At 38.0% G+C, this 16,521-nt stretch overlaps 1 protein-coding gene across 1 annotated transcript in view; it reads right to left on the reverse strand.

The window, feature by feature from the left end:
• Positions 1-16,521, reverse strand: part of TOGARAM1 (TOG array regulator of axonemal microtubules 1) — a 73,276-nt gene that overhangs the window by 27,280 nt on the left and 29,475 nt on the right. Inside the window, exons 6-14 of the mRNA XM_043515955.1 lie at positions 15,940-16,043; positions 15,358-15,525; positions 12,892-12,990; positions 12,057-12,232; positions 10,124-10,292; positions 9,425-9,559; positions 6,727-6,880; positions 5,213-5,318; positions 4,607-4,842 (exon numbers count right to left, since the gene is read on the reverse strand). Of these exons, the coding sequence (XP_043371890.1) occupies positions 4,607-4,842; positions 5,213-5,318; positions 6,727-6,880; positions 9,425-9,559; positions 10,124-10,292; positions 12,057-12,232; positions 12,892-12,990; positions 15,358-15,525; positions 15,940-16,043 (1,347 nt within the window). The remainder of the gene's footprint in view (positions 1-4,606; positions 4,843-5,212; positions 5,319-6,726; positions 6,881-9,424; positions 9,560-10,123; positions 10,293-12,056; positions 12,233-12,891; positions 12,991-15,357; positions 15,526-15,939; positions 16,044-16,521) is intronic.

Genomic DNA, 16,521 nt, shown 5'->3' on the forward strand with positions numbered 1-16,521 from the left:
GACCCATGGAAAGGGCTAACCTATATTTTCTTACTCTTTCAATGCTTACTGAAAGCCAAGTGTTTTAAATTCTTCCACTCAAGCTGCAACTCTGCTCTACTGACCAACTGCTGAAATTCGGATACTTATTTTAACTTTGTACAAAGAGATGTCCATTTTCACTCCATGGCACCAAACTTTTTAAAGCGAGACTGTTGGATTAAAAACTTCATTTTATTCTTACTCATATACATACCACATACACACTAGAATGCACAATTAAAATAGAAGAATAAATTTCACTTTTGTTTCAAGTCATTTTTACTTTCTAGCCCTCCTATATTGGCACAGCACTACAACAACCAGGTTGCAAATGCTGATGGAAAATATTACTTTTAAAAGTATCCTTTTTAAGCAAAGTGAATATTAATTTTAAAATCTATTTTAAAGATGAACAGTAAGAAACATACCTTCCAACATACAGTCACTAATTTTATTAGCAACAAATTATTGTGCTCTGAAATATTCTACACAAGGACACCTATCTATAGAGTCATTTAAAGTAAAACAAATCAGCATCTTTATTATCCTTTAAAAACTCCTCTCAAGTGTATTCTCCCACCAGAGGTGGTGCCAGCATGCAAATATAAAACAAAAAATTCTCACCCAAAATTTCAGAAGCATGCACCCAACTACCAAGTATATACATGGAAGTGCAACCGCAAATTAGACACATGCAATTCTGAATATTCAAACCGCTCTTCCCCATTTTGTTATTTTAGCCTCCAAATAGAAATTTGATATTGGGGCTAGTACAGCACTTACAAACCTTAGCTGTGAACAGAGCAGTATGACATTGTAACAATACATATATAACTTGTCAGTCACATGCTAAAGAGAAAAAGGATGTTTAGAAGAGAGACTTAAAGAAAAGAAGTGATTTGTGGGCTTGGCGGAAGTAAAGCCAAGATGATGGGATGATTTAACTGGGACTTGGTCCTGCTTTGAGCAGGGGGTTGGACTAGATGACCTTCTGGGGTCCCTTCCAACCCTGATATTCTATGATTCTATGTTTCTATGATTCTATGATTCTATGAAAGCACAAGTAGAAGAGCAATTCCTATTGCATGGACTGGAGGGGAAAGACAAAGACTGATCCAGGCTGGAGAAATTTAGCGAGCAGGCAGGGAAGGGAATAGATCAAGTGACAGATTGGAGAGAATCTATGGAATGCTATCAAGATTAAGAGGGCAATTTTTAAGTGGATTTGGCACTTGATAGGAGTCTCTAAGTGACAGAGAGTTGCAGGGGATGATGCAATATGTAAGAGCAAGAGTAATGTCGCAGCACCAGCAATCAAGAAGTCCTGGGAAGACCAGGCTAAACAGAAGTGCTCCTAGACAAGTAAAAGCATCATTCTGCCTGTCAGACAATGCAGCAATGGAAGAGATGGGCTAAGTGATATAAGGCACAGAAGCTGAGCTGACCATCCTCAGAGAGGAGAGTGGGAGTGGTGCAAAGGGCGGAGCGGACTCTGGCATAAAAGGACGAGAAGTGGCTGAGCAAAGCAATAGAACAGAGCCCCCAGTCAGAGTGAAGGTAATGGACCTAGTTGATGGCAGTTACACAAGAAATGCCCTGGGGCTTGACTGAGGCTGAAGCAGGCTGAAGGCCCTGTCTGTTAGTGCTTGGATCAGTGGTCTGTGGTGACTGAGGCAAGCTTTTCAGATAGCCAGATGGTTCAAAGGTGAGCAACAGTTTAATTTTCCAGCAACACTAGTCTATGTAGCAAGTTTTTGGGTATATTTACATTGCAATAAAAACCTGCCGCTGTCCCGTGCCCGGTGACTCAGGCTTGCAGGGCTTAGGCTTAGGGACTATTTAATTGCAGTGTAGACATTTGATGGGCCAGCCACAGGTATCTAATTGCAGTGTAGACATACCCTTAGAGTCTTGCAAACTTGGCAGCAATGCAGCTGCTGCAAGACAGAGTTTCTTTTATTTAATGAGGAAGCACAAAGACTATAAGCTGCAGTCACATAGTTCAAAGATTATGTTTGCCAAAAAGGTAAACAATAGTGTAAACTGTCTAACCCAGACAAAACATACTACAACTTGATTACTTACTGAAACTGCAAAAATACAATTTGATTTGATCTTAGGTTGGAGATGGCCTCCTCTAAATTAAGTGGGTAACCCTACAATCTTGTAATTCCAAATTTAACTGCTGATGTCAGAGCCAACCAAGATTAACAAATATATCCTTGATTTACACACTATTTAAAAACACGTTTTTATAAAATTATGTAGACAGACTTCATTTTTTAAAATTGTCAATATTTGGATCAATTGCTCTTTCTGGGGGGCGGTGGGATGGAGTGTTCAAAATTCCATCTGAAAGCCTGGCCAAGTAAATGTAAAGCACACGTCACAGAAGAGTATAAAGAACATGGGAAACTTAGACCTAAAACACTTCCCTAGCAGACAGTTTTCATGTCAAAAAGACTGAATGTTTTGTTTTAATTTGCAGAAATCATGAAAAGGTTTCAAAGCCTTTCTAGATTCCCCTATATGTTCACAACTGCTTTGCTGCTTGGGTGAAATGCATGGTAGCAGAAAACATAACTCTGTTCTCAAGAAGCTCCAATTACTCTATATAAAATGTAGCACGAGGAGGTTCCAATGGTGACTCTTGTTTAACCCTGTTTACACAGATGGTAGACATGATTTTAAAATCTCTAAAATTGAAATACTCCAACTTGCAAGGCACAAGTGATCAGTTAGACCCTGAGCATGTGAGCAAGAACCAGCCAGCCAAGCACCTGAGAGAGAAAATGCACAGTACCACCTCGGAGCCCTGGCCTTCCCTATCCAATCTCCCATCTCCAGCTATGGCTATCCCTGATGATTTAGAGGAAGGAGATAATATAATCCCAAACAAACCCAGAATACATTTGGGGAAGGGCAGGGGCCAAAAAAAATCCCTTCTGACCCCTGCACGTGGCTGGTTGAAACCCTGAAGCACATGGGCTTTTAGAAACATAAGTTATAAACCAGCACTGAGTCTCAGGGATGTTGAGCCCTACTCCACTCCATTACAAGCAATCCTATCATACAATAGCACTCAGGTTTGTCCAGCTCTCTCTTAAAACTAATTAAGTTGTTTCCCCCCCAACAACTACTATATGGAGGCTGTTCCAGAACCTCATTCCTCTGATGATTAGAAACCTTCTAATTTCTGGCCTGAATTTGTTCATAGCCAGTTTATGCCCATTTGTTCTTGTGTCATCATTGTCCTTTAGCTTAAATAGTTCATCTTCATCTCCCTGGGTGTTTGGCTGCTAATGTGTTTATAGAGAGCAATCAGATCCCTTCTCAACCTTCTTTTTTGCTAAACTAAAGAAGCCAAGTTTTATTAGTCTCCTCTCATAAAACAGGCCCTACGTTCCCTGATCATCCTAGTAACTCTTCTCTGCAGCTTTTCCAGTTGGATTTCATCTTTATTGAACAGGAGTGACCAGAATTTTACCCAGTATTCCAAATGAAGTGTTACACCAGTACCAGTCCTATGGGAAGTAATGACACAGAAATAAGGATTCCAGCAGAAAAAGAATCAGATTCTGGCAGCGTTCTGTAGATTGTGACAGGCCAACTTGCCAGGAAGAAAAGTAGGGGGGAAAAAGACTAGAACCAAGAATAAAGCCAAGATTTTTAACACTGGGGACAAAATTAAAGTTTGAGTTAAGGAGTGTGACCGTCAGAGACACTGGAGAGGGAGGACTTAGCATTGAAAAATTCATATATATCCTGAAGCAGGCAGAGAGATCACAGAATGAGATGAAAAAGGTATAAATCACTAGCAGGGATGTCTAAGACTGAAGCTAACTATTAGAGGTCCTATAGATGGACAGAAGATATAAAAGGTCAAAAGATAATATGCGTAATGAAAAAGGGAACGAGTAAACTTTCTACCAAAAATGGGGGGGGGGGGGTGGAGGGGAGGAAGTAGGATTCAAATCATGAAAAAAAGAGATGGAGAGAAGTTGTCTTGTTTAAGGTACTCAAGAAAGAATGATTGATAGTATGAAAACTCATGCCAAGACCAAGCAGGAAGTCAAAATTCATGTGCAGAGACAAAGAGCTGCTTGTTAGCCACTCGGAGAAGTGTAGTCTTAGTACTGTGAAATCAATCAAGACGTGTTCAGAGGTAGCCAGAAGTGAGAGAAAACCACTTTCCCAAAACTGCTGAAGAAAAAGGTTTATGACAGCAAAATAAGTGGCAGAGGAGGATGAATTAAATAAACTCTGCCAAAAGACAATGAGTGTTATCAGGCTTCTCAAGAATATGACAATGAACGCTACTACAGATTACTGCAGTCTTACAAAACTATCATAAAATGTACCAACCAGGCACAAATTTTACTAATCTACCTTTTACCATGATAATGAAAAAAAAAAATCTTATATTTCATTTAACTGCCAAAAAACATTACTCTGGATAAGCAGGGTTTTGCAAGGCTGGAGTATTTCATTTTAAATGTTCTGCTTTGATAAGAAAAATTAAGTGCCTTATGTGATGCACTGAATTTTTTCTTAGTTATTTCATTACAAGCTCTTTATGAGTTACCTTTGACCTCCATTTATAAGAGAACAAAGTGCACGTGCTGGAGTCACATTATTAACCATAGCCTTCAATGCTTTGTCTACATCTTCCCTTATAAAGGTGTTGGATTCTCCGGCTTTGTGCAACAGGACTTTTACAGTACTGTCTAGTTCTTGATCCATGCTCTTTTTCAGGTAGGTGAACAAATCCCCTAAACAGACCACAGCAGCTCGGGAAACGCCAGAGCGTAAATTCTTCATCTGCAAACAAGAAAAACCCAAACAAACAATGTGTAAGTTACAAAACTTTATTTTATTTTCCTGTTTGTAAACTTCTAGTCATTTAGAAAAAGAGAAATTCTCATTTTGATTCCAGATGGGTGGGAGTTAATATGCATAACATATCAAAATGATATCAGGTTAGATCTTAACTTTCACAGCTTTCAAACAAATTTAAAACTACTGAATATCCCAAATACAGGCTGCTTTACAAAATTGCACCCATCCTTTCAAAGATGGCCAACATAAAGAAAACAGCAGCGACTGAACATAACACCTCACCACTCAAATGTTTACCTCAGTCCTATCAAAACAATATTTTTGGCATAAGATTTTTATATGAAAATTTAACCTCTTGAACTACAGCCAGACTTGTTTCATGCAGCTTTCCAGTCAACACATCAGCATGGTAGGCAGACAAACATCGAACAAAGTTCAGTCCTTCAATCTTCTTCTCCCTGTATAAAATAAATATTTAAATTAAAAGCAGCATCTCACAAAAACCACAGAGACAGCAGATAACTAAAATGTCTGGGGTGACAATGGATCACAAACTGAATACAAGTCAAGAATGTGCTGCAGTTGCAAAGAAGGCTAATGTCCATCTGGGGGGTATTAACAGGACTCCTTGTGTCCTGCTCTACTCAGTATGGTCAGGCCTCTGCTGGAGCACTGTGTCCAATTCTAGAGGCCATCCTTTAGAAAAGATATGGACAGACTGGCGAGAGCCCAGAGAGCAACAAAAATTATAAACGGTTTAGAAAACTTGACCTATGAAGAAAGGTTAAAAAACCTGGGCATATTTAGTCTTGAGAAAAGACGACTGAGTGGGGGACCTGATAACAGTCTTCCAATACATTAAGGGTTGTTATGAAGAGGATGGTGATCAACTACTCTCCATGTCCACTAAGGTAGGAGAAGCAGTAATGGGCTTAATCTGCAGCAAGGGAGATTTAGGTTAGATATTAGGAAACTTTCTAACTATAAAGATAGTTAAACTCTGGAACCTTCCTAGGGAGGTTGTGGAGTGCCCGTCATTGGAGGTTTTTAAGAGTAGGTCAGACAGGGATGGTCGTGCCTCAGCACAGGGGGATGAACTTGAGCAGTGTTTCTCAACAACTAGTCCTTGGACCGGTACCAGTCCCTGAGATTTCCCTGACACAGCTTAGGAAGGCAGAAAGCAGGTCCCTGCTATCAAAAAGGTTGAGAAACACTGGACTAGATGACCTCTTGAGGTCCCTTCCAGCCCTGCCTTTGATTCTGTGTCTAAGTAGCACAACCATCGGGATTATTAAGGAAACAAAAAGTGAATACAAACTTTGTTTCCAAATATAGCAATAATTTAAACTAGAAGCTATCGCAAAAATATTCCGTGGTATGGACAGAAGCAGGGCTGGATTAAGACAAGACGGGGCTGTAGGTACATCACAATGTGCCCTCCCTCCCCCACTCCAAGAGAGGCAAAAAAGGGACCAATAGGCCAATGCCATTGCTCATCTCTGGAGTGTCAGCAGGGGCCCATCCTCACATCTGGAACAGGACAATGATGTTCGTTGGGAGCTCCGCATCACAATGTGTCTTGGAATTAACAACCCACTGAGATGCCTGTCCCAACTCACAGAGCTGTTGTTTCAGGCTGTCTGCAAACTCAGGCAGGCATCACTCCGATGGTTATGCCTGGTTCACTTTTTCAATATTTTCTTTACAACCATGAGGACTTGCCCTCTTTTCTTATGTTTTACTAAAGAGACTTAATTTTTTTAACCAAAAAGCTATGTACATTTCATTTTTTTAAAAATAAGTATTAACAAACGCTGCAAATTACAATCAGACTCCATATATATGTGTATGTATACATATACACACCAGTCATCATCAGCTAAAAGTCGCAATGCTTCTGTCAGTGCTGTTTCAGGTTTTGAAAAGGGTCGCAACTCTGATGGATCCATTATTTCTGGACTGTGTGTGACTGATGGGGTCCGATCCTTATACTGCCCTCGCAGTCCAGGAGATGTTTCATCTGTCAAGTCATGAAGTTTTTAAGCAATAATCAGTGACTTATCTTTATAACATGAAGAAAGTGACTAGCAGTAAGACATGAACATAGTTAGCTACACTAAAGTCGGTGTCTGGACAGATTACTACTGCTAAAGGGCTGAGTTTTCAAAAAGGTCACCACAATTATACCCACAACATTTGCAAGTGCACCATTTGATGCATGTAAATGAAAATTTGTACACACAGACTCTCACTTTGAAGACCGTAACTTGAATTGCACACAGAAATGCAGGGTGTTACTAGGAGAAACAGATGCATTCAAAGATAATGTGGGCAAACCTAAGAAGGCTACTGCCTGCATTTGAATTTATTTAGAAGTCTAATTTGAAAATTATTTATATACCTATAGCTCAGAATTTTTCCAGAGTTCAGAAGAAATGATGTGCTGTTTCTCAATTACACACTTTTCTGATATAAACAGCTATTTGGTTCTATAGTTTGGAGAGGCAACAAAATCTTGGCCTAAGGACTGAATAGCTCCCCAGAAATCTCTAATGTTCCAAGCTATGCATTCATAAAAATACACGAATTCCCCAGTTAAATGTTCCCAGCAGATATAATTAACACCACTGAATCATTCCTTTGAATGTTACTATTAGTGAATCATTATTTTAAATTTTAATTAACTATTGCTCAAATTCAATTTATCTGTATCACACTACCTCTAATTGCAAAGACAGCTGTAGATTTTCAATATGTTTTACTAGCAAACTAGAAGAAGAATTTCTAAATCATTTCATAATCCAAAATGCATCTGTTTGTTAGTTTCTATGTTGCTACTGTTCTAGCTGATTGATAATGTCTAAAGAGCTAATAGCATAGCAACTATAAGCCTCCAGTTTGAAGGGCTTTCTATCAGACATTTTAACTGTATCAAGTTAAACTTTCCTTAAATGGGCATATAGTATCTAGGGGCTTTTTTAAATTTTGTTTTTACTCCATTAAATAATTTTTGAGTCACTAAGGTGGGGGGGGGGGGGGAGTGAAATGCCAGTAGCATTTTAAATGTCACTATTTGCCTAACTCTAGATGAAAAATATTTCAAAGGAGCAGCGACCACCTTAGTGATCCAAAAATAACTTGCCTAAAATTTTATTTTCCTTACAGGTCAGACATCTAATCATCTTCAACTCTTGCTCCTTTGGTAAGGTAATCAAAAACTAGTGACCCTGCACACTCCCTGAATTAGAGCCTCAGCACCACTCTGCTCACATTGCAGGGCAAACGGAACAAACTGCCTGTAGTCAATGTAGTCGGGATAGTTGGTTCCTATGCCACCACTCCTGCAGTCCCCTGTGCACTGCACTCTGACTATCCATACTTACTGGAGGGTCCCTGGGGACCACTGACAGTTGGCAAACACTACAGAATCCCCCAGCTTGTTGTAACCCCCAACTGGGCTGGATTGGGGCAGAACTTTGCAGAAATGTAGGGAGCTGACAGCAGCAGAATTGAGCTGTAGCTGCACCATTGCTCTGTCTTCATCATGGAATGTTAGGAATGAGATAATATATGAAGAGCTAAAAATGTCAGGATGGCAGGCATGCCCTGCTCAGGAACAAACACAATAAACTTTATGAGAAAATGGCTGTGTGCTATTCTGGAAGAAGTTACTGAGACTGAGCATTGCCATGGAAGTCATATCACAAAAAAAAATCCTAGAACCCTCCACCCAATAATGATTCTTACAACCTCTGTGCAGCTTCTCAAGTATCTTGAGTAAAGAGAGTCAGGGACTAAGGAGTTAAAGTGGCAGTTATGTTTTTAGGTATATTTATTCTACACTCGTAGGTATAGCATCTAAGGCGTCAGTCGCATGTGCTTAATTTTTACTGATTACATGTCAATTACATGGGATTACTCATGTACTTAAGTATAAGCAGATGTGCAAGTCTTTGTAGGATCAGGACCTGAGGGCCTTAGCTGGTGTCAGGGATGCAACTTTAGCATCTAAGCCTTAGTGCTATTTTGCTAAATCAGCAATCATCATATGATAAACTTTGGGTGAAATCCTAGCTCTATTTGAGGTCAGTGGGAGTTTTGCCATTGACTTCAGTAGGGCCAAACTTCCACATGATGCGTGTGTCTTTTTCCCTCCATTCGGTTACCACACATAACATTGAATCAGGATTTTATGCTATTTTAATGTGGGTTTCAATCTTTTAGTAAAAATTGTATTTGTAACTGCTTTCAGTTTTGGGATATGTATCTGCCTCTTCCACAAAGGAAGATGGAGATGTGAAAAACGTATTTGAAGCGTTGTTCTATACCTGCAAAATGTAGGTTTATTCTCTGTAACGTTAGTAATAAGAAGTGGTAGCTAGCACTGAACTAAAATGTAAGGACATACACAAGTTTGCACATTATCCCTGTAATAGAAAAAATTATTGAAACTTCAGTTTTAAAATAAATCATTAAGACTGATTACACTATGGGTTTGTCTCATCTGCCAGCATCCGAACACTTTAATACAGTGTTTTACATTTAATTAACTGTAACAGCTTACCTGAATCTAGCAAGACTGAAGACTGTGTCTGCCTTAAACTGGATGTTCTTTTTAGTGGAGTACTGAAGGCAACATCTTCGAAAGATAACGACTCATTCTTGGATGTTATTAACACATCTCCATAAAAACTTAAACCTACAAAACAGAGAAAGAACAGGAAAATCAGAAAAAGGGAAGAGGTCGCTATTTCTTAGTACTATGCTGTACTCTATAAAGATCTCAGAAACAATGAACTTATCTGTCATAAATTCCTTCCTTATTATTGGTTTCAGAGTAGCAGCCGTGTTAGTCTGTATTCGCAAAAAGAAAAGGAGGACTTGCGGCACCTTAGAGACTAAAATTTATTTGGGCATAAGCTTTCGTGAGCTACAGCTCACTTCATTGGATGCATTCCACTGAATGCATCCGATGAAGTGAGCTGTAGCTCACAAAAGCTTATGCCCAAATAAATTTGTTAATCTCTAAGGTGCCGCAAGTCCTCCTTTTCTTTTTCCTTATTATTGTTAGTATTTTATATCCAACAACAAATAAACTCACGAAGGAGATTATATTGTAGCATAAAATTTCAGTAATACCTGATGTCATTTTGGGTAGTCATAACCTTAAATAATTAGTGTTGTTATACCAGATTTAGAACATACTTCTTAGTCAACACCATTTAATAGTATGCCATTAAATTGACAAAATACTAAACATTACTTTCTGTTGCCATTTTCTCTGGTTCACTATGTCTAAGTCGTTCCCAGGGATTTCGTTCCTTTTTTCCCACATCATTGACTTCCTGATGTTCTTTATGACTCTGTTCTTTTTCTTCTTTCTTCTTCTGCCTCATCTTATCCTGGGCAGATTTTGAAATGGCAACTTTCATCTGCACAAAACAGGAAAAGTCCCACTGTAAAATATAATTGAACTGAAACAGTTCAGTCAATAACTTAGGACTGGGAATCTTCTTTGCTAAACAAAGGGGCTCACAATTTCTACTACTACTCCACAGTGCATTTGGGAATTATTTACGTTAATTTAGGACCCATTCCTGCAAAGACTTGTGCATGTGCTTACCTCTATGCACTGTGAGCAGTGTGGGACTACTTATATCATGTAAAATGAGTACGAGACTCTTTGCAGTACAGAAATAATCCTTCGTGGTAATCTATGAATAATTAAGTTATTGGGGGAGCAGAACTGTGAACCCCTAGATTTTATGGTACTACTTGTGTGAATAACTAGTTACTAATTTGAGTAAAGAGTATGGAGTCCAGCCCAACTTCAATTGTTTGACTTTTTTTAAACTATCAATTTTTTGATAGAGCAATCTTCAAACTGTGTGACCTGATTATTTTAAAAATTACTTTAAGGGTTCTTATGATCTCCTATTTATGTTTAAGGGTAAATGGTGGGTTCTCTGTAACTTGAACTCTTTAAATCAAGATCTGAGGACTTCAGTAACTCAGCCAAAGGATATGGGCCTATTGAAGAAGTGGGCAAGTGAGGTTCTGCGATGTGCAGGAGGTCAGACTAAATGATCACGATGGTCCCTTCTGGCCTTAAAGTCTAGGAGTATTTTCAGTTTGTAATTTTCTCCCTTATCTATAAGGAAATAGTGAAACTGACTATTAAAAATGCAGTCAAGTGCACAGATTAAACAAAGTGAGAAAACAAATAAATGGTCATTAATTTCTTTAAATTTTAGCAACCTTAGAGGTTACTTGACGTGCATTTTCAGGAAGAAGTGTGATTTTCTTTTTGAAGAAGTATCTTTACCTTGTGTTATTTTATACAAATAAATATTAATGTTCAAAGTCATAGGAAAGTTGAACAAGATGTAAGTAGCAGCACAGCTCTTCATGAAATCTCTCCACAGTGCAGACACTGAGAAGATTATTTACAGGGAATGTATGGTTTATGAATGATGTTCGATTAAAAGTCTGCAAACTGCAGTCCTCTCTTTGTCCACACAACAGATGATGGTCAGTAACAGCAGCTAGTTCCTCATACTGCATTGCCAAAATATCCTGATCATGAAAGGAAGGGACTACCTTAGGGGCTAGTGGGAAGTTCATTCTCCATGTCCCTTCAATCCTTGGTCTCTTTGCTCAGAGTGTTAACAAAAATTGCTAATTAGTAACAATTTTAATGGATATTTCGTGATGTTGATACATTTCAGTACCTGCTACAGCTGAACAAACAACTGCATTGAATTGAACATTTGCAACAACCAATTGAATTCCTTCACCAAATTTAGCCCTTTAATCTGTTTGAATCATCATAAAAAGACTGAAGAAATAAAATAAATCTCTATTTCAGGTCTAAAGACAACTTTGTGTGAACATTTGTACAAACAAAACTATTCACAAATGTTTACTGAAGTGTGCAAACTGACAAAGCAACATTTTGTTCAGAGGTCATCAAGATATTGACAAATGATTCCTCATTATTCACTCAGCTTTAGTCTCCAGCCTGTGCTGGAATTAGATCAGAGACCTAGAAATAAAAAGCTCTATTCCATTACCAGACACCTGAGATATCGATGACTGTACTTTAATCAAACATTTATTTACCAGTATCTGGAGAACATAAAACTATATTCACTAGTGACACTTGAAAAACAATTAAATCTGTTTTACACTCTTACATCTTTCTCATTTTCAGTATCAAGGAAAGGTGCACTGTTCTGCTGGACAGCTCTCCCATAGATCCCTGATAGAGGCTCAATGCCTTGTTTGAGAGAAAGGACGTCTCCGTTCTCCACACACGATATCATGGACTGGCTGTATGTTAATGGCGCAGATGGGGGGCTTCCAAAAACACCTGAAATGGTTATCATATTGTAACCTCACCAAGAGGTCATTTTCACACAGCAGAAGTCACTCAGTAACAAACTAAAGCAAAGCAAAAATAAATTCCAGAAAATAAAACTTGGGTTGCTATAACGTTAGTGCCAAATTCTACTCCAAGTTACATTATGCATTTCCACTGACTGCAATGAGACTTTTTCTGTGTGTGGGTATATGTGCAAAATTTGGTCCTCACATGTTCTTACTGTTCTTTGTTATTTAATGCTAATATTGTAGTACAGTGCACTGTTCCCTCTAAACTGTGAGCGCGTGCGCACGCACACAGATCCTAAACCCTGCACATCTCGCACAAAGATTTGCACAGAAGCACAACAATTTGCACAGAAGAAATTTTTTGCGCACATGGCCTCTCAAAAATTAGACGGAACATTGGTACAGTGTATATTACATTTCTCATTAAGAATGTAAAAATATTCAGTAATTCCAATACTTTTTTTGAACTTTAATACTTTTAATTTATTTTAAAAATTGGGGATTGTTTAATCTTTAAATAATAAACATTTGAATGAACTCATTTCAACTCCCCTTCTCCTGACTCCAAAAATACTATACTATTGTTTCTATACTAAAATTGTATTGCATATATAGAGAAAAAAAGGTTTTTTAAAATACCTTTTCCAACAATTACTACAGAATCTTCAGACAGGGCACTCGGTGAAATGAAGTCTAGGTTGTTAATTTGCTGTAAACTAGATGTTGACCCTGTAAATCCTAAAAATTACATACAAAGAAGAGCTAAATCATGTAGTTTATCCATTACTATGTATTGCACTCTTCCAAAGTATCATCTTACCAAACTTAGTTTCAACTGATTAATCACTTTTATGCAGGACTGTAATTCTAATTTACTAGAGTATTACTTAACGCTGAAATTCTCAGAAGAAAAGTACTATATCACATATTCTAAATATCATTACTTTCAAATACACTAAATACCAACTCGCTTTACAGAATTTCCCACACACCTAACTCTTTTTCCAATAATTCAGCACAATTGTGCCAATTTAGCATCAATTGAAAACTACTGATTTTCTGTTCCAGAGCACTTTGTGTTGATTACTGCACAATTTAGCAGTTAGTCAATTTTTCACTTAACATACATTTTATATTTTATATTTTAATTCCGGTTGCACTGTTTGCATATATGGCAATGTCAATCAGTAACAATGGCAGACTGCCATAACATTCTTTAGCATTAAATAACTCCCGTGGAGTTACTAACATTTTCAGCTTGAGGAAAGTCAGATCACTCACTGGAAAAATCACAAATAAGTCAAAAAATGTTATGGCAAATAGATGCTGCGTTGCTGCAAGCCTGACTTTATCTTATTGTTGTGATTATATCTGACAGTCTATAACAAAGACTTTTTAGCACAAAGAATTGAGACCAAGCCAGGCCTGCACAAACTGGAGAGTCAAAAGAATTCTTAAGCCCTTTAAGACTCTGTCCCATGAGAGCTGTTCTGTTTTCTGACTCAACCTCCATCTAACTCCTACCCTATGGAAAGTTCACTGTAGGGAGATGGGGCTGATGCTGTTGAAACTGACCAGCAAATGATTGGTTTTTGCTTTTACTCCCTCCCCACCCCCACTCTGTGTGTGTGTGTGTGTGTGTGATAACATAATAGAAAGCCTGGAACTGGTTTGTTTTGGGGGAGGGGTTAATGTCTCCTCTACTCTCTCTATCCCCTACTTCACCCCCCCCCCAAAAAAAGGTTATTAGTTGCTGGTTTTTTTTATACCAAAAAAATATCAGGTACATCAAGCCTGGTCTTCTCTGCTTTTATTGAATAACTTCTTGAGGTTCTAACAAGCTATTTAGTGCAAGCTTCTATACCTTAACTGAACAGCCATGGTTCTTTAGCCAGAATTGTATCTTTAGCCAAATATTACTTATATTACAGTAGCAGCTCTGAACCTAACCAAGGATTGTCCTACATGTTGTACAAAGAAGAAAGAAGCCGGTGTCTGTTCCAGATGGCTTACAGTTAGGGTGACCAGACAGAAAGTGTGAAAAATTGGGACGGGGTGGGGGGTAATAGCAGCCGATATAAGAAAAAAGACCCAAAAATCGGGACTGTCCCTATACAATCGGGACATCTGGTCACCCTACTTATCGTCATGGTGTTTCATAGGCAACAGGAATTAAACTGGTGTTAACAAACAAAAGTGTTAAACAGTCTGACTAAAATCCCTTTCCCCTCCTTCACTCCAATTGCTCAGATTTCAGTCTCTTGTAATGGCATCATGTCACTATATCTATGCTAACTGGAGAGTTTGCAGGATAGATAAGTCCCCAAATTTTTAATGTTAAAAAGAAAAAGAAAAAAAGAGCAGAAAACCATACTCTTTGGGAACAGATTCTCTTGGAGACTTTCTTTATACATCACACATGTCTATCAGGCTTTGAGATAAGGCCATTACATTTCACATCGGACACTAAAATACTGCCACAGGATATTTACTTTAGTCACTACCAATCAGCCAGATTTTAAGTAATGTAAAAGGTGAAGACTGTATCCCTTAATTTGACTTTCATTTTTAGCTTTCTTGGTCAAAAAGACACACTATCATGGCTGCATGCTAACAATGGCCAGAATCAGAGAAATACATAAAAGACAAAATCCTTTAACCATAGGTAAGCTGGTTATGATGCAGGGAGCAGTAGCTTTTGTATATTACTAATATGTGCCTAGTGCTAAATCAATGCAACTTTTCAAGACCTCATTAGAACTTAAACACAAAAGCTTATGATTTATCTGCCTGAACTTTACCAATAATGATGGCTTAATTAAAAAAATGAAACATATATAGCTATATCCATATTTTGGCTGAGAAAAGTGAGATTCTGATCATTCATTTCAAGTCTTTTCCTATCCCTGAGACTTTAACAGTTACCTAACACTTGTTAATTAACAGCTTGTTAATTTCACAAATATATGTTAAGCTAAATAGAGATTGTAATTATAGGACCTAGTTGAATTCCATGAAATATTTGATTTATAAAAAGCTAACAAATGTTTGAGGGTTTTTTTTTGCCATAAATAGGAAGTCACAAAACATAGGAAGCTCACTAACCTTTTGTAGGTTTACAATGCCTTTGATGCTCTTTGTTCTGACCTTTAAAAACACAAGGTGACACTTCTCTCTGCTTGTCATCTTCATAATCAGCAGATCCATTTCCATAGTTCAGACGTTGGCCAATTATGCTCACGTCAGAGGTTGATTTATCATGAAATGTTATCCCTGCACAACAGAATCCATAGTGAAGTGTTCAGTATGTATCATTGAAATGGTGCATCACTATTTCATAAATAAAAAACCCTCAAATCATCAATTTTTTTGATCTCTGCAGGGTTGAGGCTAGTTTTAACATGCCCTAGCTGTGTTACAGGAAAAGGGAAAGAAACAACACAGAAGTCTCCTCTCATACCCAAGCCCACAGTACGATTTCAAAATGGTCGATTAAAATCTAATAGAGTAAAAAAAAAAAAAAAAAAACACCTTCTGGGCTAAGATTGAATAGGTCAAATAAGACCAGACAAAATTAGATACTACTTAAGTGGGCCTTATTATGAAAATACTGGACAGAGCCTTAATTAAAATGGTTTCATTTTAACCGAATTAGTTATATCTTTCTTTTTCTGCACAACAAATTACCTGCACTGGAGCTCTGTTCTACTATGCTAGTACTTCTATTCCTTGCTGAAGACAGGCTTGCTGGACATGATTTGCATCCAAGAAGAGGAAAGATGTCTGAGCTGCTGCAATACAAAATAATTTCTATAAATATATTTCTGAATGGCACTAGGAGCCCTGCCTAAGAACATTTTTCACCTAAAGTGAAAACACAAGATGTTGGGTACAAAACATTTCCAGCACATCACCAGAAATGGTCACATTTACTACAGATTAGAGAAAGAGAATTAATTTGGTAACGATCAGGTTCACCATTCCCTCCACTCTGAGTAGCAACTTCTAAGAGCAAAAAATTACATGAGGCAGGTATATGGGAGAAGTTTCCATTTCTCCTGCCCATACTGTTATTTGTTCTGTGAACACAGAATTTCAAACTCCAATGCTGGAAAGCCAGCTGTAGGCCTAGCTGGCACCCTACTACCAGCTCTTATGGGCATTTGTTTATGAAGTTATTTGAGACCTCTCTGTGTTCTTGTACCATCCTCTCAGGTCATGAATGTGCTTACTTGGTTAGCTGACACCTAGTGTATTACTATGCTACCA

The sequence above is a fragment of the Dermochelys coriacea genome, chromosome 6 (genome assembly GCF_009764565.3).
Source record: "Dermochelys coriacea isolate rDerCor1 chromosome 6, rDerCor1.pri.v4, whole genome shotgun sequence".
NCBI classification, from domain to species: domain Eukaryota; kingdom Metazoa; phylum Chordata; order Testudines; family Dermochelyidae; genus Dermochelys; species Dermochelys coriacea.